The sequence below is a fragment of the Fundulus heteroclitus genome, chromosome 5 (genome assembly GCF_011125445.2).
Source record: "Fundulus heteroclitus isolate FHET01 chromosome 5, MU-UCD_Fhet_4.1, whole genome shotgun sequence".
Classification (NCBI taxonomy): Eukaryota; Metazoa; Chordata; class Actinopteri; order Cyprinodontiformes; family Fundulidae; genus Fundulus; species Fundulus heteroclitus.
This window is the reverse complement of record NC_046365.1, coordinates 18699349-18727148: the sequence shown is the minus strand read 5'-3', so window position 1 is coordinate 18727148 and position 27800 is coordinate 18699349. Positions and strand designations below refer to the sequence as shown.

The 27800-nt window shown below is 41.4% G+C and overlaps 3 protein-coding genes across 3 annotated transcripts; all 3 read left to right on the top strand.

The window, feature by feature from the left end:
• The first annotated feature begins 527 nt into the window (after positions 1-527).
• Positions 528-9959, top strand: sp6 (Sp6 transcription factor). The gene is made up of 2 exons (XM_036137088.1): positions 528-766; positions 6404-9959. Exon 2 carries the CDS (start codon positions 6495-6497, stop codon positions 7413-7415), a length of 921 nt encoding a protein of 306 aa, XP_035992981.1. The 5' UTR covers positions 528-766; positions 6404-6494; the 3' UTR covers positions 7416-9959.
• Positions 9960-15374: 5415 nt separating this feature from the next.
• cwc25 (CWC25 spliceosome associated protein homolog) lies at positions 15375-19843 on the top strand. Its single transcript, XM_012856935.3, has 9 exons — positions 15375-15557; positions 16660-16832; positions 16923-17159; positions 17240-17309; positions 17499-17641; positions 17812-17881; positions 18830-19035; positions 19173-19340; positions 19444-19843. The coding sequence occupies exons 1-9, from the start codon at positions 15540-15542 to the stop codon at positions 19553-19555; spliced, it is 1197 nt and encodes a 398-aa protein (XP_012712389.1). The 5' UTR covers positions 15375-15539; the 3' UTR covers positions 19556-19843.
• Positions 19844-20520: 677 nt separating this feature from the next.
• psmb3 (proteasome 20S subunit beta 3) lies at positions 20521-26752 on the top strand. The gene is made up of 6 exons (XM_036137087.1): positions 20521-20683; positions 22701-22885; positions 23036-23143; positions 24123-24300; positions 25219-25313; positions 26587-26752. Exons 1-6 carry the CDS (start codon positions 20681-20683, stop codon positions 26633-26635), a joined length of 618 nt encoding a protein of 205 aa, XP_035992980.1. The 5' UTR covers positions 20521-20680; the 3' UTR covers positions 26636-26752.
• Positions 26753-27800: the final 1048 nt, after the last annotated feature.

Below are 27800 nucleotides of genomic sequence, written 5' to 3'. Positions count from 1 at the left end.
TAAAAAAAACCCAGTCATTCATTGAGAATGAAGTTGGGGCCCGCATGAAGTCTGATTTCAGATACACGGAGCAGATTATAAATTATAGCGGGGTTTTTTTTAGGCTATATAAAATACCAAATGATTTTCAAGTTCCTATTCGTAAACTTTAAGGCAATTTCTAACGCTTTTATGAACACAACCACAAATGTAAGTTTTGGCATCTGTTAAGTGAGAAGTCCACCATAATTGGGGGCCCCCCAGTAGGCCTGTGGGCTTGAGTTTGCTTGTGTTTCGGACCGCCTCTGTTTCAAAAATCTCTTTTTCAATCAGTGGGGTGGCCTTCAGCGACAGCTCACTGGGTTAATAAAAATAAAAACATAAATTGACCACTGAGCTTTGAGGCGATCATTACAATTATAATTAAAACACTCAGACGGTCTCCGAGTTACTCGAGGTAAATTATTCTCTCCTTTTTTTCTCCCCCCCCACAGGGAGTTTGTTTCCTCACCTCCAGCCGAGGAGGGCGCATCTTCAAAGCGGAGCCACGGTCGCTGCAGCTGCAGAGGGGGCGGAGCCTGCTGGGGCTGCAGACCCGGAGCCTATCATAAAGTTAGAGAGTGCTCAGAGTCCTGCTTACCTGCGCGCCGAGCCGCTTCACCTGGACCGTCACATGAGATAAGATGAGGATTTTACCTTCGTGTGCGCACTTCTACTTGACCGTCGGAGCGGATCTCAGCCAGGTTTATACCCAGAGGAAGACCGCAGCAGCTCCGGGGACAGCCAGGTAACTCGGGGTGTTTAAAAAATAATATGTATCACGGCGACATTTGGGTTGGCTATGAAAATAATATGTGAGCGCAGAAATGAGTTTTTAGGTCTGCGCGCTTCGGCTCATATAGAAACGTGGTTTTGCTGCTAGAGTAAACAAACGCGGATCAAGTGTGGCTATAACCATAAGGCACGCCGTCAAACTTCACTGGCTTAAACGCAGAAAAGAAAAAAGAAAAAAAAACACAAAGTGAAAGATTGATCGCTTTTAAAGTGGACGATCAGGTTTTCAAGTTTGAGCAAAAGCCTCCAAAAGAATATTAATCTGAAGAGGAAAGAAAGAACATATTCTAAGGGTGTCGTTTTTATGTGGGGGAAAAAATAAAGAAAGAAACACGAGTGGGGCTCCAGGAGTTTTAATGTCACTTTAAATTTAATTAATAAAAATACATTAAACATTTATTTAATGATTTTTGCATTGACCAATTTCATTTTAAAATACATTTCTGGGTTTGATTACGAGGGAATAAAATGTGTTCTATTAGCTTATAATAACTATAATATTAAGAAACAATTCAAATCGCAAGATAACTAAGGATAAAGCAACAAAAGAAGGAATAAAAACAACCTATAAACGCGACACTATTTGATTAAAAACTGTAAAAAAAAAAAAAAGACGAGGAATTTGAAAAAGACACATAAAATGAAGCTAAAATGATTTGAAATGCAGAAATATTATGAAGGCAGGTCTGTCTAATGATTCATTATAATAATTCCTCATTGTTTTTCCCGATACAGTTTAAATCAAGTGCCAACAGTGTCTTTTGCGTCCAGTGTGTAAAATCAATTAGCTGGCTAAATGTTTGTGAGACTGAAAAGTTTCCAGCAAAGATACACATTTAAATCCTTCATTTAAGCCAAAATAAGCAACGTTTGTGTTTAAATTGATCCCTTATAGCTTGTATTTTTTTTATATCAGTCTGTAGTGGAGGAGTTCTTGTTTGTATTTATCAATTCAGCATGTAGGTTTATTCAGGACTGCAAACTCTTTTGAACAAGTGCAACGCAGTTCTACACATTCATCAACGGCAACATAGTTAATCTTAATCCGAGTAAAAAAAAACAATATTATAACCCTAGATTTCTGTCAAAAACCTTTACCGAATTTTCAGATTACATGTCGGCAAATGTACTTTAAGTTTAAAAAAAAGAATAAAAACTTTAATGCAGAACTGGCCATCATATCACCGTATTATCACAAACATAATTTGCTGTTTGGAATCAATAATGAAGAACGTGTTGCTCATTTAGTTAGATATAAACGCACATCTTATAATGGTTAAAACATTTTTATATTAATAAAGTGCTATTATGTTTCAGATTTAAGTAAAAATATTTTAGATACGTGCACATAAGATACTTCAGTTGTACTGAAACATTCATAGTGTAAGTAATTGTACATGTTTTTGATAGAAACACATTTTCTAATGCAGGCTAAACTCATGTATAATGGGATAGGACAAGTAAAACGTGATCTCACCCTTGCCTTCAAAATTACGTGATTTTGGTGACATGCTTCCAAGCAAATCCACGGGCACCCTTAGCGCTGACTTTTTTTTTTTCTAAAGGCAAAGATCTTAAACGCGTTTTCAGTCAACTTGCCCCAAATTACGTGATATCCCACCATACCTGACTAACCATGCAAAGAGGAAAGGCTTTGTTTGAATCAGTAGAAACTTGAGCAGCAGAATAAATCCAAATTTAGGTAAATGACAAATGACTCATGTAAATTAAAGTTTAGTTTTTGTTTGACCACCCAGCCTGGCATAAAGATATTTAAAAAGGTTCCTCAAATCATCTGTCACGCTTTCTGCTGTGCAAAAATGAAGGAGCAGAATTTTCTTTTCAACGTTTTCAATGTTTGGGAAGCCCTTAAATCATTCAGGATGTTAAACTGCCATTCATATCTGATGTATCTCGCCAATTAATCATACACTTAGCAGAGAGCAGAAGAGATTAGCAGCGATTAGAACTACATGCACGTCTGCGTCTGCATGTCACCAACTTAATCCGTCGCTCAGGTGTTCAAAAAGGCTCTGCTTTTTTTTTTTTTTTTTTTTTTTACAGCCTACCAGGTTTTTCAAGTCAGACCTTGGTCATTGCAGTAGGAATTAGTGTTTTGTTTTGACATGTTACCAGAGCCGTTTACTTGAACATAGCTGCCGCACGGAACGTTCAGGAACGTTTGATTTAGTCAGGAAACTGTTTGAAGTTTGTCATTACAGACTCGTCTGAAGTGGCCCCTGCCAAGCTCCAGCCCCACTCCATCCGTCTTGTACATTAGGCAGGTTAAAACAAACAGCCTGAAAAATACCCGTTGACCCAAACGAGTTCCCACAGACATCCAGGGGTCAACAGTCGGGATGTGATGAGACAGATAACAAAACTGGACCTGTAGGTTCAAGAGGAAATGGACTTCACACAGTAAAAAAAACGTCTGGGGTTCAAATAAACCAATTTAGGTTACTTTTGCTCTTGAAATATCCAGCCCGTTCCAGCTCTGGGTTAATTTAACACAGCAGGGATAATCTGCGACGACCAAAGAGTGGGTTAAAAAGAATACCCTACTACTACCCTAATTAGCTGTCTTTATTTTTAGTTAGATTCTGCAGCAAAACTGATCTGGGTAAAGTCTATATTGACCTTATAATAACCCACTCTTTGGTCAAAGTATAAATAATGAGCATGGCTAGCACTAGCTTGCGTTGACTACCAAGCAGGTAGAATGCTAATGTTATCTTAAGCGAACAAACTTGTTCTCTATTTTGAATTAATTAATGTCGTAACACAACCCACTGATATCAACAATGTACAAGCATAATTTCACAATCTCTTTCGGTTAAAGTGACCCAACTTTTATCAGGACAGGATAAATTGACTATTATGTGTTAAAGAATTAACCCAGCAGGGATTGTGTGTGCAGTAAAATGTGTGTCAGGTTACCAATAGATTAATTGAGATTATAGTTAAAGGGTTATTGGGTTGAGGGTTTGATCCGGTACACTGGGTTAGGTTAAAGTGACGAATTTCCTCATTTTAAAAGGTCTTAAATGTCACATTGGTCAAAATGTGAACGTTAAACAATAAAAGCCAAATGTGACTATATGAGTTTAGGTCAAAAACTCATTCGGCTGAGGGGACTAAAGTCATCAACACAACCCACTGACATTATTATTATTATACAGCGCCACTTTACTATCTTTTCATTAACTTTTTTCATCCTGTAGCAGAAGGTTAATGAAGCATGATCAGGTCATTGTTTAATTAAAAATGTCGGTCTCTAGAGAACGATGAGGCTGCATCTAGTTTCTTCTCTAACCAAGCGCACAGTTTTTGACCCGATGTTTGACCAAAAGCACACAGCTTCTCCCTAAAACGGCATGAATTAAGCATTTGGGTAGAAGAAATAACCCAGCTGTCTTAGTGTAGCACGTACGTCAGGCTACTAACATTTATGACTACAGTTGTAAGTCCAAAACTTGCGATGATTGTTTCAAAATCTAACCGTTTTTTTCCCGCCTTAAATTCAAGTGGACTCGATCTTAAAATTGCTGGGCACATAACTACCAAGTTGAGGGTATATTAAACATGGAGTCATCCGGGCCTGGGTTCGGTTTTTAACAGGTTTGGGTTACGGGTTTGATCCAATATTAGATGTTACGTAGTTTAAAGGGACCAATAGCTAACGTTAATGCTACCAAAGAGTGAGAATAGCCTATAGCATGGGTTAAAACATCTGTTTTTAAATTATTTTCAGTTTTAGCTTAATTAATGTACAAACAACTCCCAGATAATATTGTGTGAATTATTACCTGTCCTGACTTCCTGAGCAATTCTTTAAGCATACGGGGGGATGTGAAGGACTGGACTAACGGCACCTTGTTTTTAATCATTTAACATGCGAGCTGCCGTTTCAAGCACATGCTAAGCAACAATGATGAGTGCAACTTGCTCTTCTGCGTCCCCCCCCCCTTTACCGCGCCTCCTTTCGATGGCAGACTTGTAAAATGGCGCCTGTGCTGGTTCTTGGTCGGGCAGGTTTTATGACCAGATAATTTTGTACAGCTCCCACAAACCCCCCGGGGGCCCACTTCATGCCAGCTGTTTCCCTCAGGAACCAGCGGGCGCTCCTAGACATTAAACGGACGAAGGAAGACGCTGCCGTCTTGCTTCATTCTTGGCCAAGGGGAGGACCATGCTGCCGTCTGAGCTGCTTTAAAAAAATATATATAGTCAAAGCTCTGGCTCCAGGTTGGCTTAAAATAAGTCGCCTTGACCTTTAACAGCAGACCCTTTTCCTTCAGTGAGATTCCAAACTAATTGTTTTACGATTTCATTCAGAGTGGAAAGCAGCTCTGAGTGGCTTTGATTGAGCTGTAATCCTCTCCATTTTGCTCCAGACTCAATTGATTGGAATCTGCTGTCAGTGTCACCAGCAGCTTCCAGTAATGGCGCCCGACGCCGGACTGGTTGTAGGGCGACCTTTTGTTCTTAGCAACCCTTTTTTTTAACAGTCTGACATTTCAGATATGCATCACGCCAGGATATCTCCAGACACCAGACGACTTCATCGTTTCCTGCTGTAAAGATAATTGTAGACGTTTGTGATTGGAGTAATGAAAGTCAAACAAGATGGTTTGGTGCTGGAACCCGGTTTTAAGTCCTATAGGCTCCTTCTCACAGACGTCCGTAGACACGTCCAACTTTAACAAGCTTCGTGTCGACTGTGGAAACAGGGAGGCTGCTCCTTTTCCCTTGAAGCTCTTCAGATAACACCTGACTGCTGATGACGCCACGGGAGTGTGCGCAAGTGAAAATTCCTGAGGCGTGTTGGGGACAGGATGTGATTTCGGAGCATGCGTCCGTAATTATACACGTAAAGTAATTGTTCCCGTGTTATTGTTGGGCTCCTATTCTCAGGCTCCTGAATGTTGTCAGTTTGCAGCTGTTGATGGTTCCTCCGCCGCCGGTGTGTCAGAGGCAAGGGCGCCTTACACGTCTTCTCCCGTAACTTGCCCCGAGGGTTGTTGTTGTAAATCAGGTGTGATTCACGCACACACATCCGCATAAAGAAATAGCCTTTTCTGTCTGCCAGGTTTTTTTTATCTTCACAAGCCTCAGGGACTTACAAATAGACTTTGGCCTGCAGCCATACCTCCCTGGAACTCCTTCCTCTACCAAACTGTTCTCCTGTCAACACTCCTCTTGCCCCCCAACCTCCAAACCCACCCTTCATCTCTGCAGAATCCCCCCCCCCCCCCATCCCACCCCCGTCTGTGTGCCGAGCCAGTGATGTTGTTTTCTTTGCGCTCGTCTTTGACGGTCCTTCATGGGAAGTACCTGGCAGCGGATGCATGTGGCAGGCCTCTGCCTGGACAAGTCTGTCTCCCCCTCTCGTCTGTTTCCACGGCCACGCAGCGTGAGAACTGCGGTATCCATGGCAATGGGGGAGGTGCCCCGTAGGGTTGATTATTTACGTGTTGCAAACAGAGGTCTGCAAATTTAGTCCAGAAACATTCGGCTTGCAGAGGTTTAGAGACTAAAACGGGTGGATGAACGACTGGTTTGAAGATGTTTGTCTCTCTCGCCGCAGGTTTTCTTCTCAGTGCTGCTTGAAGAGACACTGATCTACTCCTTCGGTGGCTGTCTTCATCCAGAGTCTTGCACCTGCACCAACTGCGCTCATGGCCCACCCTTACGAGCCCTGGTTAAGGACAGCGCCATCTAGTGGCAGCTCCGACGAAATGAACATCCCGTCTTGGTGGGACCTCCACCGCGACGTGCAAGCTGGCAGCTGGATAGACTTGCAGACTGGACAAAGTGTCGGCGTGCCCTCGATGAGTCCTGGCAGCTCCATGGGACTCCAGCCCTCTTTAGGCCCCTACGGCTCCGACCCACAGCTGTGCACCATGCCCCCGGCCCAGCACGCCCCCACCTCCCACTCTCCCCACCTCTACCCTCAGGAGGGCTTCAAGATGGAGCCGCTGGGACCCGAAATGATGCAGCAGGAAACGTTCTCCATGGAGGAACCGCAAGAGACCTCCGTGTCAGCTCGGCCCAAGCCCCAGCGGCGTTCGTCCTCCCGGGGCGCTGGGCAAGCCCTGTGCCGGTGCCCCAACTGCATCCACGCCGAGCAGATGGGCCAGAGCGCCGACGACAGCAGGACGAAGCACATGCACAACTGCCACATCCCCGGATGCGGCAAAGCCTACGCTAAAACCTCCCACCTGAAGGCGCACCTGCGCTGGCACAGCGGGGACCGGCCGTTCGTCTGCAACTGGCTCTTCTGCGGCAAGAGGTTCACGCGCTCCGACGAACTGCAGCGCCACCTGCAGACACACACCGGCGCCAAGAAGTTTAGCTGCGCGCTGTGCCCCCGAGTGTTCATGCGCAACGACCACCTAGCCAAGCACATGCGCACCCACGAGTCCCCGCCGGGGCACGGGGAGGAGAGGGTGAATGGGGATGGGAGGATGGAGAAGGGCTTTGATGCACCCACGGCTCCGCAGTCGTCGTCAAATGCGTCTGACAGCACAGAAGCTCAGCTGAAGCTGAAATGTGAGACAGACCCTTCGGTTTCCAACGTGGCGGGGCAGTCGGGCTAATTCCATCGCTTTCAGGAGATGTTTGGTAGTGAGAGGGTTCCCCCCCTGTCTGTCACAGAGGAGGCCTAGTTTTACGATAGAGTAGAGAGTAGAAGAATGGTTTGGACACACCTTTACTGATGAGAGCTGGATGGAACAAAAATATGCAACTCCTGTGGTAGCGATAGCGAGGATGCTACAGCACACGGGAAACACGGGGCTGCGTGCATTCTGCAATTAAAAGTCTCCTCTGTAGTTTTTAAAAAGGTCAAGGAGGAGCAGAAGAAGGAGCAGCGAGCTGCTGGAACCTCCAGCAGAGTCGAGGATGGGCAATGAGTTCAGCTGAAAAAAAGATGTTTACGTGGAACTGGTTGAACATGTTACTGAAAGCGAGGAGAATAATTGTTTCCAATTATTAAAAAAAAAATAATAGGAGACGGTAATATTTTGTCTATATTTCATATTCTTGCTATATGAATGCAGCACACTGTACTGAGAGATGAAACACAATTTTATCTTTTCTGTAAGGTTGAGAGCCAACTTTGTGTTGTAGTGTGATACTATAATTTAATATAATATGATACAATTTAATATAATAAACAGGGCCTTGCAAAACCATTCATACACCTTGACGGTTTCTCTGTTTTGAGGCGTTACTACCACAAATCTAAATGTATTTAACTTGATCTGTAGGAGGAAATGGAAGGACAGTGACATGGTTTTTAAAGTTTTTGATTGCGACAATCTTAAACATGTAGCTCCTCGTTGTATTCAACCCATCTTTCTCTGCCACTTTTGCACTTAACTAGAGACTGAAACCTTTGCCTAATTTGCTTTGTGTAATAACTAAATCTCAGGTGACATAGAGAATACAATTTTCCTACTCTTCTCAGCCAATGTTTAGGCCCATACTTTGACTGGGCCATTCTAGCACTTGGATCTAAACGAACAATGCACCTTCTCACAACTTTGCCCTGTCCCGTACGTTGCTTGTGGCCTGAGTGCACTTTCTAAGCAATGCTTCTTCTCAGCACTCCTCCATAAAGGCCAAGTTGAGCGAGTGCTCGGCTGCTACTTGTCCTTTCAACAGATTATCCTTCCTGAGCTGTTTATCTATGCAGCTCCTCCAGAGTTACCCTGGGTCTCTCAACTATATCTGGTCATTATTCTCCTTGTCTCTCCTGTCAGTGCAGGTGAAAAGTCGTGGATTGAACAGTTCTCCATGAGATATTAAAGGTTTGGCATTTTGTGCTATAACCCAGCACAGATTTATACTTCTCCACATCTTTCTCCTGGACCTGTCTGCTGTGTTTCATGTTCTTCGTGATCCTCTTTGCTCACGAATGTCCTCTAACAAACCTCTGAGGACTTCTCAAAACAACTGCATTTATATGAGATTAAATTGTATACATGCAGACTCTTTCTACTAGTATGACTGTGAAATTGTAGTTTACACTGGAATTTATTTCAAGGTATATGAATAAAGGGGCAAGAATACAATTGTGAACAGAGCTCAAAACCAGACAACATGATCCTGTCTTTCAGAGTTAAGCTACTTTGTTTTGGTCAATCACTTGAAATCCCCCTTAAATACATTAAGCTTTGTGGTAGTAATGTGACAAAATGTGGAAAAGTTTGCGAAGACTGAATATCTTTGGAAGGCACGGTATGTCTAACAATTTGGGAATTTTATAATGTTCCCTTTTCACCTACAAAATGGTGGTAAAACCAAAACAAAACTTGAGAACAGGAGAATGTGAACAGGTGCTCTAGATGAAACAAACCAAAAACAAAGAACCACCTCAGCGACGGGAAAAAAAAAGCCATGAAACCCCAAATGGGAAAAACAAGCGATGAGAGGCGCTGAGGCTCCTGTCAATGGGGGACAACAAGGAGGGAAAAAAAAAAGACACGGAGAGAAAGGTGCCGTCTGGTTAGATGAATCCGGGTTTCTGCTGTGACATGCTCAGCGACAACAGACACATCTGGAAACAGAACACAAAAACACAACCAACCACTCGGATCCATCCCTGTCGACACTCTAGGGTGCCGGTACTGAAAGACACGTCCAGCATGAAGAAATGCAAGACTTTGAGCTGCACTTCGCCATTTCTCTTCCTAACAATGCATTTTATACTTGTGTGTAATGTGAAAGAGCTAACACCACCCATCTCCTCTGCACTTTGTTTCAGCGTCTATCAGCCTATTTTGTCTCTGATTTTAAAGTCTCCCTGCCCAGTTCCACCACGTGTGCCATAACAGATACGATTTTCATTTATTTCTATTTTTTAAAGAAGTAATTATTGGCTAGTAGTTCCACATAAAAAAAAAAAACATGTATTACTGTCAGTCCAATTATTGTTTAGCACCTGTCATGAAACTTATCAGAGGACAGTTGAAGATTTAAAAGGAAGTAAAAGCATGATGCTGGGATGAGAAAACCTTTTTGGAAAAAAAAACAAAAACAAACATATCTCCAGATGAGTGAGTAAACGGCATGCTGTTTTTTGGAGCTTCACTGATATTTATGACACGTTTGTTGTAAAAATAAAAAAATGTTTTTTATATGTTTTTCCTCCCATCTCTGCTGCCACCTACAGGTCAAAATATGAACAAACGCATGTCTAGAAATAAAAGGAAAAGTAAGAACACCTTATGGCTTTTCTTTTTATAGAGGAAAACAATAGCATAATAGAAAATAAAACATACATTGCTTATTTTGGGTAGATGATTTTGAATATGAATGTTTTATGATCAGTAGTTGTGTAGCGAGCCGAGTGAGCAGCTTTAATAGGATGTTTGTAAACCACCCACTTATGGCAGATTTCTACATGTTAGGGAGCTTTTAATGATCTGAGACTCACGATTGTTGTATTAATGTATAGAAGTTAGACGAAAGGGCTTTTAAACATTAGTCAATTATTGTTCATTGACTAGTATTAATATAATTTGTTGATGTTTTTATAGATAGACCTAATTCATTTTATAGGCCATGTTTTCTAGTGGTTGCTGTAGTTATTGCAGTAGTTTTTGACACTGTACTAGAATAATTTAAATACTATGTGTAGTTGTGGTTAATCAATTATTGTCACTTATTAATAAAATTGATAAAGAAATGTGCTGAGTTTGTGTGTAGCTCTTATTTACAGATTATTAAGTTCTTAGTCACATGCAGTAGGCTACTGAAAAACTAAGTCAGTTCATCCTTTCATCCATTTTCTAACACACTTATCCCTATTGGGGTCGCGAGGGGTGCTGGTGTCTATCTCCAGCTGTCAATGGGCGAGAGGCAGGCGACACCTTGGACAGGTCGCCGGTCTATCGCAGGGCTAAGTCAGTCCAAATTTATTTAATTGTATCAGTACTTACGTTAAGCTGATTGTTCATCACTTTGTTCTAGAGCCAGTTTGCTTGAAGGGTAAAGAAACATTAATACATGGGATGCTGTACATGAAAAGTTCCCCTAGCGCTGAAATGATACCAGATTTTAATGTGTAATCTGGATCTAAAGCAGGTATCTGCAGTCTTTACAATCCAAAGAGACATTTTTTCCCCTCAGTCCACCGCATTAAAACTCGTACATCATCGTTTATCATTTCTGATAAATAGCTACCATGAGGAAAGTTACTTTTAAAGAACTACAGTCCCCCCCCCCCCCCCCCCCCCCCCCCCATTTTTTAAATTTAAAATAAAGAAAAAACTTGCAAAACAAGGAGGGATAAAACATGTTTTAGGGGGATGTTGATATTTGTGGAAAATGATGTAAGAAAAGCACATCGTTTCCAACCTAATAAGAAAAAGTGTTGGAAATATGGATATTTAAAAAAGTAATAATGGTACTTTGTGTCAGTCTATCGTGGACATTCAATGTTTCTAACTGAAAAACTGCTGAAACATCCATTTGTTATTATATCTGTATTTAAAAACATTAATCATTTTTAGCCAAAGTTATAAAGTGTCATTGTGGAAGGTCCAAAGAGCCACTTATGGCTCCAGGGCTTATAAGAGGTATATTCTTACAGGATAGGTACAGCATCCCACCCCCCGATTTTATGCCGGATGATCATGTCAAAGTCTCTTCCAGTTCATACAAAATTGATGTGTCTAGCTCGAAAAAAACAGAAAAAAAAACTTTGATCAATATGTACGTTGAGTGTTTTAGTTTGTGGGTTTATTTTCCTAAAGTATAAAAACACAACATCAGTATAATTGCGGAGCAAATTATGGAAACATTTAGTCATAGCTCTTCATCTAAGTGCAACATCCATTGACTGGACCAGGGCACTCCAGATCTCAGAAGGGGATTAAGCCTCTCTGAACTCACCCATAGGTCCATGCTTGAAGATTTCTCATTTTTAAATATTATGAATTTATGAATGAAGTGATAGACAACATGAAGGTAGTTTGAGACAAGAGAATGCAGAAGATGGGGCCAAATGGAGACAGATGACCCCTGGAGGGGAAAGGCCAAAAGAAGAAGAGGAAAAAGAAATCTAGACGGTAAGACACAAAAGCATGAATAAGGGTATGGATGCCAGTAAAATAGATGAAAGATTAGATTTTGGCAATGTTCATCATAGGGAAGAATGCTGTGATGTTATTTAAAGTGTTTTGAAAGGTTTAAATGTGAGTCCAGGAATACTCCCAGGTCCCTGGCCTCAGGGGTGCAACAGAAACCAAAAGAAAGAAGTCTGTATGATCAAATCTTTTCAGGCTTTTGGTCCAAAAGGCATCGCCTCAGATTTATTATCATCAACTACAAGTTCTTAGACATCCAGGCCTTGATGTCTGACATGAGATCATTAATTACGGAGGTGTCTAACCACTGGGCCGCCACTCCCCTGCTGGTATGATCAACAGCATAAAGTATCTATATCTATGATCAGCAGTGTCAAACGTAGCCAAAAGGTCTTGGAGTACCAGGACAGAACAACAACCAGCTTCTAAATTCATCCTGACATCGTTCACAACTCTTAAAAGAACACTCATTACTGTGGTGCTGACAGAATCCAGGTTGAAATTTCTCTCTCTTATACTTCTCTAAATATTTCCATTTAAAAAGCTGTCTATAAACTAGTTTCTCTAAACTGTTGGCAATAAAACGCAATTTGGAAAATCAGCATATAATCAGTGTCAAGGCCAGATTTCTTCAATGTTGGTTGGACAACAGCTTACTTCAAAGTCAGCCCCAGAGGACAAAGACTTATTCAAAACTGTTAGAGTGTTTAAAAAGGTACAAAAGTTTAAACTTCTTTGAACAGCATGAAGTCGTCTTCAAAAATATTTTTTCAAAGTTCTGTATAAGTCAGAGAACATAGATGGTAGTGTCATTCTGAACATCTGACCGGTCTGTGTTTAAAGACGCAACCTCAAAATAACAGATCAATGTGGAAGAATACGCAGAGGCTGCACCTGCTTAAAGACGGAAATGCACCATAAAAAGCATTACTGTACGAGCTAATCACAAGCTCTGTCTGACAAAGGAAGTGCGGACTATGCTGAAAGCCAGGGATACAGCCCATCAGTCTTGAGATGACCCGACCCATCAGAGATGCCAAGCTGGCATACAGCAAAAAAGTTCAAAGTCATTTCCAGGACTCCTAGGACGCCCAACAGCTCTGGCAATGCATAAAGTCGGTCACGGACTAAAAAACCCTATCCACTTCAGTGTGACACCAACTTCCTGAGCAACCTAACCAGCTACTTATGACGGTTTGATGCACTAAACGAAACACCCACCATTACAGCGCCCCAAGCACCAGGATGAACTGGTTCTTTTTCTGGACCCAGCTGATACATCAGCCCCTGAGGCGAGTCAACCCAAGGAAATGCAGCAGGCCCAGACAACATATCAGGCTGTGTACTTCAGGAATGTGCAAACAAACTCGCTCATGTACTCTCCGACATATTCAACATCTCATCGGGTCGTGCCTTCCGGCTACAAAAGAGCCACTGTCATCCTGGTCCCAGTAAGCATGCGCCTTAACTACTACCGCCCCATAGGACTCAAACCTGTTAGAAGTGCTTTAAAAACCTGGTAAAAATGCACATCACCACAGGACCACTCCACCGAGGACGCTGGCCTCCATCTAGCCTCCATCATCACCTATGCCTGTATGCGGTTAGTAGACTTCAGTTCTGCTTTTAACACAATAATTCTTCTACTGTTATGATCTGTGCATTTCTGCCACACCTCCTAGCTCCATTATAATCAAGATCATGCATTTCACCTGCAAACTTGCTGCACTCTGGCTCATGGTAGACGTTTCTTACCCTCTATAAGCTCTCCACAGACAGTCACATTATTGAAAGCTTTTTGTGAGTAGATGTCCATGCCCATCATCCCTGATTTCCTCATCTTGACCTCATTTTCGTTACTTGTTTCTTCTCACCTCGCCCCTGTTGGACTTTTTGCCACGCTTTAGTTTTCTGGACCTCAACCTGGATTGTTTCAACACTTAGCCTTGCCCCTGGGTTTGTCTGCCTGTCTCTGGTCCCTGACTCTGGTCTAGCTATTAGTCATCCTACCTGACACATCTGTTATGAATAAGCCTGCTCTCATCTCTGCCAGGGGTCCAGCTTGCTTCTGCAGAGGCTCTCTAAATGTCACCAGCTTTTCTCTTTTAAATAAACCTTTTAAAATGCAACTCCACGTAAGGCTTGAATTTTCAGGTCTTCTGCCTGGCCCTGCATTACAGCAACACCTACTGGGCAAACTGGTCCTTCTTGATCACAAAGTAATATGACTATCAGTTTGTTGCCGTGATGGAGAGAAGCCAACAAAACCCAGTAAAAAAGAAGAAAAAGTCACCTTGAGCAGCAGGAGGGCAGTGAAACAAGGCAATAAAAACACTACAGTTAGAGACAGAGAAAGACAAAAGCTCAAATAGCTAGAATCACCAAATGGTAACAGATGTATGTAGGTTACATTTAAAATCATTTCAAAAAACATTTGTTGCAACCCAAAAGACTGAGGGGAATTTATAGGAGGCAGAGCATCGTTGTCAGACTAAGTTTTAACTAAAAAGATAAACTCCGCACTCTAAGATTAAATAAAATTTGCTTGATGTGCTCCGTGTGTGTTTTGATCTTGAACCGCATGGCAGGTCCATACTTTCCTATTGCCTTCAGGTTTATCGTCTTCTGTCTTTATTCCCTCCTCTGGCTTGTCGTCAGCACAGAACAGTGAGTAAAGTTTGGAGTCTGACTGTTTTAGGCCGTGGACAGGTGTCTTTTCTACAGATAACAGGTGCCACCAATACAGGTCACGAGTGGAGGACAGAAGAGCTTTTTCCGCGTTGTGTCTGTCATAATTGATGAAATATGGATATGATGAAATTACAGACATCTCTCACCTTTTCATATTTTTTTGCACCACTGTTTGGCTGATTTTGGTTGTCATTTTGACCTGAACCCATGTTGACTTTCACCAATTAATTTATGTTTTTCTAGAATAATTCCCAGTCTATTTTAAGCAGTTTTTTATAACCATGGGAATTGTGGTAGCAGACCATAGGCCTGTAGTTAAAGAACTTATGCGGCTCTCCATTTCTGTATAATGGGATTACTTTGGCTAATTTTCTTTTATTAGGAAATGCACTAGTTTGGAATAAAAGGTTAGTAATATCACCTTTATTGTCATTGAAACATACATTACAATGAAATGTGTTCTCTGCTTTTAACCCATCACCCTTGGGGAGCAGTGCCCGGGAAGCAAGAAAAAGAACAGTATACACGTATAAATATTCTAAGGATAAGTATATATGATTGAAGTTATACGATAATGTTACGTTGTGTGTGTGTTTATAGTATGTGTTCACATTTTTTTTTTTGTCTTGGTCCACACTCCATACTGGTCGGTGGCGTTAATGCACCACATCGTTGTTTGCCAGCCGCCTGTAAACTCAAGAAGAAGAAAAAGACGGAACCAAGGAACAGGGACTGTTGTTTCGTTCCGGGCCAAGAATGTGTTGCACCACGACCGTCAACGGAACTGTTCATACATAACAGGAAGTGGGCCTCCCCATTGACACCATTTTCTAGCTGGCGTTTAGTTTTACGTTGTTTTGCCCCTTTCTCCTTAACGGACTCGTTTTGTCCGTCTTTATTTCCTTTTTAGATTGAAAACAAGGACCAGGATCCAAGATGGGAGGCGGGGATCTGGTAAGTTTAGTTTAAACTAGAAGAAAACGTTCCGTCCGAATCGGTCAAACTACTTACTGCAAACCTCCGTTAGAAAATGTCTTATTTCAAGCTTGATCATCTTTTCTAGTGATCTGTAGAAAATGTGCAACATCGGTAGCTTATTATTCTGACCTATTAAGTTCTGGAGAACCGAATATGCTTAATTTGACTTGATTGGCTGAATAGTCGTATGTGTACAGTACAGATACCTGACAGATAAACTCAATAGCTGTTGTATTCCAATAAACTGCTTTTAAATAGCTTGTTACCCAGAGACGTTTTACCTTAATGTATTAAATGTATTGTGATGGAATCAAATGATCTTTGTTAGACTCGCTAATAGCTTTTCCCCATAGGCCATAACTGCATTAAACAATTAGTGTCCATAGCCCCACTTACCCTTTCCTTGACCACCTGGATGCTCTGCACTTTATTTTTCATTGTGTTTTAAAACGTTTTACGTGTGTTTTCTATTCTAAACTTTCATTCTTTCTACACATATACCATTTGGAGTTGCAGTCTGCCACACAGTTCTGTGACAATAAAGGCTTTCAATTCAATTTGATGGAGAACATTGGTGAACACACAGCAGCATGAAAACTAAGGAACATATAAGAAACATAACTCCACAATTTATTTATTTTTTCCCTTTGTGTAAGAATAGCTCAGTCTAAGCTTAATCCAGTTTTGTGAGAAAAACTTTAAATCTGATGTAAAAAATACACTGGTACAAATTGTTCAAAACTGCGATCTTCCCCTTAACGACTTGAAGCTTTTGGGGTAGATTGACTCAGTGGGCTGACTACAACTGCACGCCACAAATTTTAGAATATTGTTAAAAAATAAAAACCTTGAAAAGCGCACGTCCTTTTTTCATCCACTGCACAATTATGCAGTGTATTGTTTTAGTCCATCACCTGAAATTAAAGTGGAGTAAGTTAAATATGTATTTTTCTGCTGCAAACAACATAACAAGGTGGGAACAAGTTGTAAACATTTGGTTTAGATCCTTTTTTTGGCTGGTTCTGTACATTTAACGGATACTATAGGGTAAATATGTTTGCTTAACGTCTTTTTCCAGAATTTAAAGAAGAGCTGGCACCCCCAGACTATGAAGAACATAGAGCGGGTTTGGAAAGCCGAGCAGAAACACGAGGCAGAACGCAAGAAGATCGAGGAGCTCCAGAAGGAGCTGAAGGAGGAGCGCGCCCGAGAAGAAATCACCAGATATGCAGAGGAATCGGGGGCCATCAAGTAAGTGAGCCCTAACGATGTCAGCAACGTTTTTCCGGCGGCTCATACCAAACGATGCCCATTAAACGGTCTCTCTCATTATTCCAACAGGAAAAAAGATGATCGACTTGACTGGATGTACCAAGGCCCCGCCGGTCAGGTGTCCAGGGACGAGTACCTGATGGGGCGCCCCATTGACAAGCAGATCACCGATCAGTACGAGGAGCCGGAGAGCGGCCCATCAGCTGAGACCGGCCTCCTCCCGGGATCGATATTCAACCCTGCCACCCCAGCTTCCGGCCTCGATCTGGCAGCCAAGATCAGGGAAGACCCCCTGTTCCAAATACGGTCAGTAGATCCGCCATAGTCCCGTAACTCCCGGAGATACGTGAGAGCGATGGGGAAACCGATCTGTGTTGTCTTCACAGGAAACGAGAAGAAGAAAAGAAGAGAGAAGTTTTGACTAATCCAGTAAAGATGAAGAAAATAAAGGAAATGGTAATTAGGGGTTTACATGGGATAAAGTTGTTTTTTTGATCTTGTAATAATATATATTGACACTGTACAAAAGGGACACAGTTATTAGAAAGGGGGTCAATTCAGCATTTGCATTAACATTTCTTCATTACAGGAATCCACGTAGCATTGCTAATAACGATTTAATATTACACACCTTTCTTTATATAGCTGCGCCAAAACCTTGACAAAAAAGACAAGAAAAAGAAGAGGAAGAAGGAAAAGAAGGAGAAGAAAGACAAGGAAAGGAAAAAGGAAAAGAAGCATAGGAGGAGGAGTTCCAGCTTAAGCTCAGAGGAAGGTGATAGACACAGGTATGGATGTGAGGATCTGCAACATTTGGGACTTTCTTGCTGTTTATTGGCGTGATCTTTGCTTCAGTCTGCGTGTGCACACTGAGAACATGTACGCTCTCAATTAAATCGATCTAACATTTAAATGTCATCCATTAAAATAGCAGTGAATTGTCCTTGATCCGTTCCAGGTCACACTTACGGGATGAATCTAAAGATGGCAGATCCCGTTCACGCCATCTTCCAGGATATGGCCTCCAGGTCAGCAGTTTTTATTAAGTAACTTTTGGCCTTTTTGGGGGTATTAAGAGACTTGATAAGACTGGGATGTGTCTGTGGTTTGGTTGAATTCTCCTAGTATCTCATAAACATCTGAAGGGGGAAAAAAAGTTTGAATATTTAGTATATATGCGGGTCATTCGACAAATGTAATAAAGTAAGGTTTAATTATCAAGCGTCTTTTACAGATGCAAAGACACAAGGCACCGTACAGGAAAGTAACATTTAAGATATACGTAAAAACAAAAAAAGGTTTATAAAATCAGGACATAAAAGCGAAAACAAAACTGTTTTCATTAGGTTTTTATACACCTGTGCTGCGTCAGCAAAGCGAAGCTGCAGTGGTAAACCGCTCCACATGCTTAACCTCAGACTGAAAGGCCCAACATAGAGAGCTGGCCCTACCGGATAAATTATTTTAAGAATAGGATCAACAGATGATTGGGGAATATGTCATTGCAGATCTGTGGGTGAAACGGTTGCGTTGAAGAAGGCGGAAGATTTCAGTTCGGCGGCCGCAGATCCGTACGAGGTGGTTGCAACAGCATCTTTCAAAGAAAACTTATAGCTACCTGCCTGGTTTTAGTCTGTGAAACGGCAAGGATGACTGATGCCAACAGGTCTCTGGGCCAGGAAGGGAGATCTCTGTAGTGATGAAACAAGGATGTGATGGGGTGATCATGGAATATATGGGATGACTGTCGGAGGCTGGAATATTTAAGCATCTGTGCTGTCAGGATAAGTGTGTAGTCCCTTGTTCCATTGTTTAAAAGTTGTATCTGCCCAAGAATGACCTTAGCTGGCATTAAAGGGGAATTGAGTATTGTGTGACAGTGGCTACTGATGTTTTATTACTTAAATTCTCAAATCAGTACAAGAGAGGAAGATGCACCCCCAATAACTAGGCTTTTTTTTTTTTTTCCCTCGCAGCTTCCAGGCGGCAGACATCAACAGGATTCAGAGATTTCTAGTCACTCGGGGCGCCGGGAGAGAAGCCGCTCACGATCTCCCCACAAGAACCACAAGGACAGTCGCTCCTACTCTTCCTCCTCTTACAGAGCTGACAAGAAGGTGGAGGCGAAAGATCCCAGCCCAAAGAGGGAGCATTACCAGAGACAGAGGAACCCCGTGTCAAAGTAAGACCTGCTGGGATTGATTCAGATCGATGAGTCACAACGGCCAGCGGGAAATCAGTTTGAATAGAAACCTGTTGAGTCCTGTCTTTATCAAATCCCCCAAACGGGCGTTTATTCTCTTGCGTTGCCTCATGCAGGAAGCTTTCTGCGGAGGAACTGGAACGAAAGAGGCGCGAGATGATGGAGCAGGCCAAGCAGCGGGAGGAGGATCGGGAGAATAACGTGAAACGATACAAGAAGCAAGACGAGCAAGATAAGCAGAGGGAACAAAACGCCAAGCACGACCGCCATGCTGGCTTTATCCAGTGAGTTCAGGCAGAAGAAGCTCCGTTTGTGGACACGTCCTGGTGTTAAATACAATAACCCTGTGTTTTATGTTAAATCTCACCTTTTTTTTTTCTGTTACAGTAACATGAAGCTGGAAAGTGCTGCCAGCTCGTCTTTGGAAGACAGAGTGAGGAGGAACATTCACTCCATTCAGAGGACACCCGCCTCCCTGGACAACTTCATGAAGAGATGATTGTTGCAAATGCGTTTGTGCAAAGACTGAAAACACAAGATTGCTCCTTATGTCCCAACATATGTCTATTTAATGCTGTTGAGATCATGTGGGTGCAGTCTAGTAAATGGAGAGCACAAAGGTCCACCCTAAGGCTTTTATTCTGAAAAGCACATTTTACAAGAGGAAAAGCCAATATCGTGGCTGCTTTTTTTTTTCCATGCCTGTATTGAAAGCAACGTTGATGTACAGTATATTGTAATGGGTGTTTAACACATTAAATGGATCGGTTTTATTTCTAAAAAAAAATGTGTTTGTATCAGGATTGTTATTTTATGTACCACTGTTAGTAGTGAATGGTTTAAAATGGAACATTAGATGTTTATTTTAGAAATATGTATCTAGCAGCAAATCAGGAAATTTTGATTGTGTTCATAAGTACCCAATTAAACTCATATAAACCTAATACTTTACAGAAAAAACTAGAGTGGGATAGTTTTTATTCACACTATTGAGTAGATCTAAATTAAACAGAATTTACAAATCTGGATTAGATTATCCGGCCAAGGAGTTGGATTCTTCATAAACCAGTTTCTGATGATTGGTTTTAGTCGGTGGTTCTACGTTTTTGTATAAATTGTAGAAAGAAATATTCCACTGCTTGCATTATCATGAAGAAGTCCTTTCTCTGCTACCGACGCTTTTTTTTTTCAATCTTGAGTGATATTTGCACCTCCCCACATGAATAATTTAAACCTTTACTTTAATCGTTTTTTTTATCCGTTTTTCACTGTGTCTTCTATTTTTAATCCATAATTTATTATCAGCGTCTCTTCATCACATAAAACTACGATTTGAAAGTAAAACCGATTTCGCTTTAACACGCTTCCACCAAACTATACCGGCAGCGACCTGTCTTTCATTGGCTCTCCTCAACCAATCAAATCAGACGCTCACCCACGCAGTGAGTCGAACAGCCAATTGCGTTCAGCGAACGGGGTGACGTTGAGGAAGACGTTCGTGCGTTCTCTGTGTTTCTAAATCGTGTAGTCATTCTCGCTCCGGGGACTTAAAAAATCCGTCTAGACTAACAAAGGAGGCGATAAAGTTTCTAACAGCCGACAAAGAAAAAACAACTCCTTCAAAATGGTAAGAAATTAATGTCTCAAACAACACGAGCTTTTTAGTTTTGAAGGTGGATCAACGTCTACAGGAGCTAAGCTAATAGCGTTAGCATGCTTTTAGAGTTTCAGTTTTATGGCTGGCGATTTTATCTGAAATTATCACTTGGTCGTACTTTAATGCACTTGTGGGCTTTAGGTCATCAGACGATTGTTCAGCTGTAGAAAAGATGCAAGTTGTAGCCGCCGAGGTAAAACTTAAACATTAGCTATGCTAACGTTTTCAGTACAGAAACTAAACATGTACGTTTCAGTTTCCTGGATTCCCTTTCCGCTCATTACTGGGTTTAAATAAACACATGTCGTTTAACTGACCTCAATAATTACTTACTAAGTCTGAAAATATGATTTGCCTCCCGTATGCAGTTGTTTTTATCCATAGTCTGCCTCTGCTCTGTCATGGAGAGCGACGCGTTTAGCTCATGGCTAATATCAGATTTATACATCTGCAGCGCTCCGTTATGAAAGCGTGTAAAACCACAATAAAATGTGTTATTTGCCAAGTAAATGAGCTCATATTTAGAATTCGTGAGCCTTTCCATGTCTCGTTTTGTAATTAATGTACTTATTTGCTTAATGTTAATTATGTATTAACCTGAGTTTTCCACGGTTGTTAGTCTTGAATGTATTTTAAATGTTTAAATGATCCAGTTTGCAGATCTGCAAAACGGAAAGGTGACGATTATCGTCTGAAAAATAATATATCAGCAGGGAGTCATAACAACGTTATTTATAACATTGATTTGAAGTTTTTAAAATCTAAAATAATCACCAGATACATTTAATAGTGTTTTTTTAGGGGCATAACGAGCTCATATTAGCTGCTTCACAAACATGGAGCTGCTGACTTTTTAAGACAGTTTTACTTGAAAGCGAGTGATTGGAGGTACTTCTAGTCTTCACACTATAACCCCCTAAGGTTTGCTTAGCTGCAAATGCATATTAGGGCTGGACGATATAAAAAAAAAGCATATTGATAAAATAGAAATTGTAATGATCAATTTTGATCATTAAAAAAAACCCAGTCATAATATATATTTTAAGTGTAGCCATGGCCATTTTATGCTGTTGCTTAATGATCTGTGTTTAAATAAAGGACACTGAATTCAAACACAACCCGTTATTAAACCAACTTTTTACCAAAACTGTAAGTCTGAAAAAAAAAAAGAACAGGTGCTGTCTGAACTGTAAAGCTTGGTGGCAGAGCGTACCTGGGTCTACGTTGTGATTGGTTGGAAGGATGTAATGGCTGTAGGATTAACCTACACGACAGGCTAGAATGCAAAAGTTTGGAAAACTGTTCTATTCAATTTTTAATTCACCCCTTTTTTCTATTACACCACGTGTTGTTATCAAATTATCGACCAGCCCCAATATATAGGGGCTTTATATAAGCAAGGCAAAAGTGATGTAACTGGTTTTCAGCCAGCGGCCCGATAATTTGCAGCAACATGATAGGAGGGAGGGGTTTCCCCCGGGTTTCTTTAAGCTTCATACAGCTGGAGAACAATCTGAAGATTGAAGAGAAGGACTTCTACGCTTTCTGAGCTCTGTGATGGAGAGCTTTAGCACTCTGTGTCTGTTAATGACAGAATATCCGAGCTTTCTCAGAGAGAAAAGTTAGGATCAGACTTTCTTTGTACGACCTCAGTGTTTTCTGACGGTTTTGTTTACTACTCAGAACTACATCAAGAGGTTTATGTCAATAAACGGTTTGTATCATCGCCGGCAGGGCCTCTTCTTTAGTTTAATTTCTAAAATCAATAACTCATTTAAACCTTTTGCTTTCATCTGCCTTCAGCTTTAGGAAGGTTGCCTGACAGATGAACGGGTCTCGCTTTTTGTATAATGGGTAATTGACCCGAGGAAACAGAGTCAACGAGAAAGTATTAAATAAAAAATAAATTAGAATGAACTGCAATTTGACAAGTAAACATGTTTGTCCTTTCCTCTGCGCTGACTGACTCTCCCTCTTTTTTATCCAGTCTATAATGAACTATAACGGCGGGGCTGTCATGGCCATGCGAGGGAAGAACTGCGTGGCGATCGCTGCAGACCGGAGGTACGGCATTCAGGCTCAGATGGTCACCACAGACTTCCAGAAGATCTTCCCCATGGGCGACAGACTCTTCATCGGGTTGGCTGGGCTGGCTACCGATGTTCAGACAGTGTGAGTAAACCTGACCGTAATAATTCAGCTTCCCCACAGCGAGGCACAAAACAGTGAAATTATTTGTGGCAGAAAGAAGGAAAAATCTTGCAAATGTACGTTACTGGACTGCCGAGTGATGGGATCTTGTTTCCTGTACGTTGTGTTCAGAGCACAGAGGCTCAAATTCAGACTGAACCTGTATGAGCTGAAGGAAGGTCGTCAGATCAAGCCTAAGACCTTCATGAGTATGGTGTCCAACCTGCTGTACGAGAGGAGGTGAGTCGCCTCGCACAGATGCTACATGTTGAGCAGAAGTTTGTCTCCAGACAAGTTCAGTCAAAGATGTTCAAAGGATGAAACGTATTTACTGTTTTATGATTTCAAATGAGTCTTACAGAATGTTTGTGCAAATGTGATTCATCCAAAACGTCACAAAGAACCGTTTTAGCTCGGGCTTCTTCTCAGGATCTGGTTTCCTTTGCTGTCAGGGAAAATATGGACTTTGACTGAAATATTTTCCAGGTCTGAATAATTACGGAAAGGAAAATGTGGAGAAAAACATATATTTTCAGACTTTATTCCCCATCCCACTATAATAAAATCTGACCTATTAATTTCCTCTCATTTTAATTAGATTCAGTTTATTCAGTCCCAGTTCACAACAAATATGATCTTAAGATCCCTTTACAAAACAAACGGGCCTATTTTCACCTCCAGAAATGACAGTTCAGTCCCGGTTATAACCCAGTCTAATCAAATACAGATTATAAAGCCTGCTGGTAAAAATGTTCTCTCTAAAGGAAGCCAAGCTGATTGAGTTGGGTTATTACATCGCAGCAATCCCTCATATTTGGCGAGCATGCGGTGAAGGAAGACGGTTTTAACAGGAGGAAACCTCCAGCGTAGCCTGTCTGGTGTGAGCAGCCATCTGCTGTGATTGGCTGGGAGTAAAAAAAACAGCTAGATTCTGAGTATGGGATCAAAAACAGAGAAAACATCAGCCTCTGTTTTTCCCCACGTTTTATTATTAAATCCTAAACCCTGTTTTCCTTATATATAAACAATCATTTGTATTTAAAGTTTCACAACAGGCTAAAATGAACAGAGAAATCTAGAACTGTCAGTGTGGAAAAAGTCGCCCCCTTCCTCCCAGTTACGTTGTCTTTGTTCTCAGCCGTAACGTTTGAACGTCTGTTTTCTAGATCCCCTCTCAGTGTGTTGTGTTTTTTTTTTTTTTTTTTTTTTGCTGTTCTAGGTTCGGACCGTACTACATCGAGCCGGTGATCGCAGGACTAACCCCTAAAACCTTCGAGCCGTTCATCTGCTCGCTGGATCTGATTGGCTGCCCGATGGTGACAGAAGACTTTGTAGTGAGCGGCACCTGCTCGGAGCAGATGTACGGCATGTGTGAATCTCTGTGGGAGCCCGACATGGTCAGTATTCACCGCGAGCCACCGCTGGCCAAATAAGACCTACAGAACCGAGAGTCTGTCAGGAACTTTTATTGTGAAATGCCTCCTCTGAAGGAGCTTGATGTACGTTTGTCCAAACATGCATGATTATTTGGCTAAAACTGTCAAACTTTCTATAAAGAAATCCTACAACTGCTTTCTGCTTCTCTAAGGAAATCAGAATGCTGACTAAAACATGAACTTTGATGATCACTCTGCGTAGATCTTGCTCTAGATGATAATGGTCCAGCCTCGGATGGACATTGTTAGATAAACATTTAAATTTTAATCTGCTTTATAAACCGTAGCATCTGTAAAATACACGCAGAACATCAGCGTTTAGCTCACATGTAACATTGACCCAAGCCGATTTTTATCATCGTCGTCATTTGTTGTCCCAGATGAGGAAACGCAGTTTGGATCAAGTCCTCCAGAAACTACAGCACAGCAATAAAAACCTGAACTCACACATCTATCATCTGACAAAACGTTTCTAAACTTCAACAATCTTCCTTATCATCGCGTGTTACTCTAGTTCTTTCTTTGTGAAAGCTCCACTTTTGGAGGTGAAGATTCTCAGTCATCCAGGTCATGGTCATCCCAAAAAAAAGTAAAAAAAACAAAGCAACTGGACTTGTGAAGCTTTCTCAATTCAAAAACTTCAGAAAGCTTCCTGGAGAGGAGGCGAAACGTCTTCAACTACGAAAAACGAGTCCAGTTGCTTTGTTTTTTTACTTTTTTTGGAATGCTCCACCTTTGGAGGGCAGGAAGTAAACTCAGCCCATGCGTGTTTCCATGTGGACTGAGGTTGATTAACAGGAGCCCTGCATGGAAGCGCCTGAGCTGTTGGTAGCCGATGTTTCTCTGAAACGGTAACGGTAACGGTTTGTGTTCCTGCAGGAACCGGAGGACCTGTTTGAGACCATCTCCCAGGCGATGCTGAATGCAGTCGACCGTGACGCCGTGTCTGGTATGGGAGTCGTCGTACATGTCATGTAAGTGCAGGACGAGCGGACGCCCTCCCAGTTGTTTTCTCTCATGCTTAATGTGACAGAACAGGTAGATGTGTTTGCTATAAAACACTGACAGGTATGTTGCTCCTCTCTGGTCTTATACTCCCTTTACAAAGGGTTTTTTTTCTGTTTGTACAAAGACATTTATTTCATATATACTGTTGGTTAACGCCGCTGAGAGCAGCTTTGGTACGAGGTGCTGCTCTGCCTGGAGATTTGTTGACATTCCCAAACACAACTAGCCGTCCAGAAGGAAAGCTGGAGTTTGGAGAGGATTTCCCTCACATGCAGACCAGTGGAGGGTTTGTCATCGCTTAGATCTGCAAGGATCCGGCTGGGGCAGCAGTAATAAGACAGAATAAATTAGCTAAATGAAAGTTATTTTATAGTGAAAGCTTCATTTGTTTCCCCTCCAAATACATTTTAGAGGCTGCAGTAAATAAAAAAATTCGTTAAATTGAAACGATCTTGGCTGAGTTTTAAAAGTAAAATGATTTCTAGAAGTGTTTTTTGTTTAAACTTTAATGCCGGATTTGTCTAAAAGTATAAGAAGAGCGTGGTGGTGGCCATACAGGAGACGCGGTAAAGTAAAGATCACAACAGGTTCACCTTAAAACCAAAAGTTCAAATAGAAAGAAAGAAAAAAATCAGACTTTGAGGAGTCGTCCTCATTTTTTTCCAGAGCAGTAATCTGGATTCAAGAGATTCTTTAATAAAGTCAAAATGAGGATATTTAATCTGTCAAAAGCCACTGGTGAGCTGCATGGAAACTGATTTAAATGAACGACAGGCTTTTATTCAGTCATTTCTGACATCGACACGATCTTCAGCCTCCAGAAGCTGGTCTTACAAGGTTCAGACAATAAAATACTTTATCTTAAAATCGTACAAGACAAATGATGGTTACAAGCGTAAAAGGGAGAGAGCAGCATCTCTGATCTCGGGGGGGGGTATTTTATGGAGGAGCGGACTAATGCCAGGATCTTATCCAAATAGCAGGAGCACGCTGTTCCCTGAGGCAAAACGAAGGCATGTGGTTCAATCGTCCTGGGCTGGAAGACCGGTTCACTGGTGGCAGAACTTCATTTCAGCTTGTGAAGAAAAAAAAATGCAGTTCCTGAAGAACTTCACCTTTTTATAAAACACAAAACGTTTTTCTTCTTTGGATAGAGAGAGAATAAACGTGATCGGTTCTTCTCCATGGCTTGGTTCTGATCATAATGTTGTCCTTTCTGTGTTTTTCAATCTTTCGCAGAGAGAAAGACAAGATCACCACACGGACCCTGAAAGCCAGGATGGATTAGAGCTCCCGCTTCTCTCGGCACTTCCTCCACGCTGTTGTTTTGTATAAAAGTGATCCAACCACACCGTTCTGTTTTCTTACTGGTCCTGTTCAATGAATAAAGGGTTTAAACAATTAACGCTTGTCGTACCTGATCATCCCTGATCCACAGTGAGCTTACAGCTGGTCTGCCTGTTATCATCCAAAGGATTTAGTGATTTCTCACTGGGTGACTGGCTGTAGGTAATATGCAGTTAATTTAGGCATAAATTAATATTTTTTTAATAAAAATCCATGTTTGTGGTAACCCAGCCGACCGGTTACAAATCACCTTTTAAATTCATCATGTGCTGCAGCTAATCAGGTGTTTATTCCCTGTAAGACTTGCCCAACGAGCTCAGTAGGTGGCGCTAGCAGCAATCTAGACATGATTGATTTTACTGTGCAGGGCCCCTAAAGTTAGCCTGTTGATATAAACACCCTTTTACAGTATTACCTGTCACACTGCAGCACAGAAGCTGTAAAATTAGAAAATACTGAAATATATTTAATTTCAATATAATGCATTCAAATGTTTATAGTAGTTATATTTCTGATTGAATATGGCCTAATTTCACATATTTTACATGTCTCTACTTAACGTGTGCGGCCTGGACACGATACTGGACAAAGGTTTGCAACAAATGCAACTGAGCTACAACTACAGCTATAAAGCGTCTGTATATGGGTGAAAAGTTCTGTTTTTGTACATATTTCGGGCCTGAAGGTTTAACAGGTAAATAAAGTAGTTAAGATATTTAAATGTCATCAGCATGAACTGTCCTGATAGTTTTGGACTCAGTGAAAACTTGAAAATCTCTGTCTAGGAGGTGGACTGTTCCTGGGACTGTAAATTGTATTTTTTTTTTTTTTATAATTTGGTGCCCATGTATGAAACCTTTGTAGATTTTTGTTTCTTATCTGCACAGGATCAAAGGTTTACATACCCCTCCACCCAGTATTTGGCTAAATGGCCCTTTAGCCGCCGTCAATACGTTTCTTGTAGATCGATAGAGTATTTGGCCGTCAGATTTTGTCGAGTTTTATTTAAATCTTTGGCTGTGCTGGCACAAACTCAAAACCTTAAACACAGTCCAGAAATATCCAATATATTTTGAGGTCGCGGTCATTTAAAATCGTACCACTAA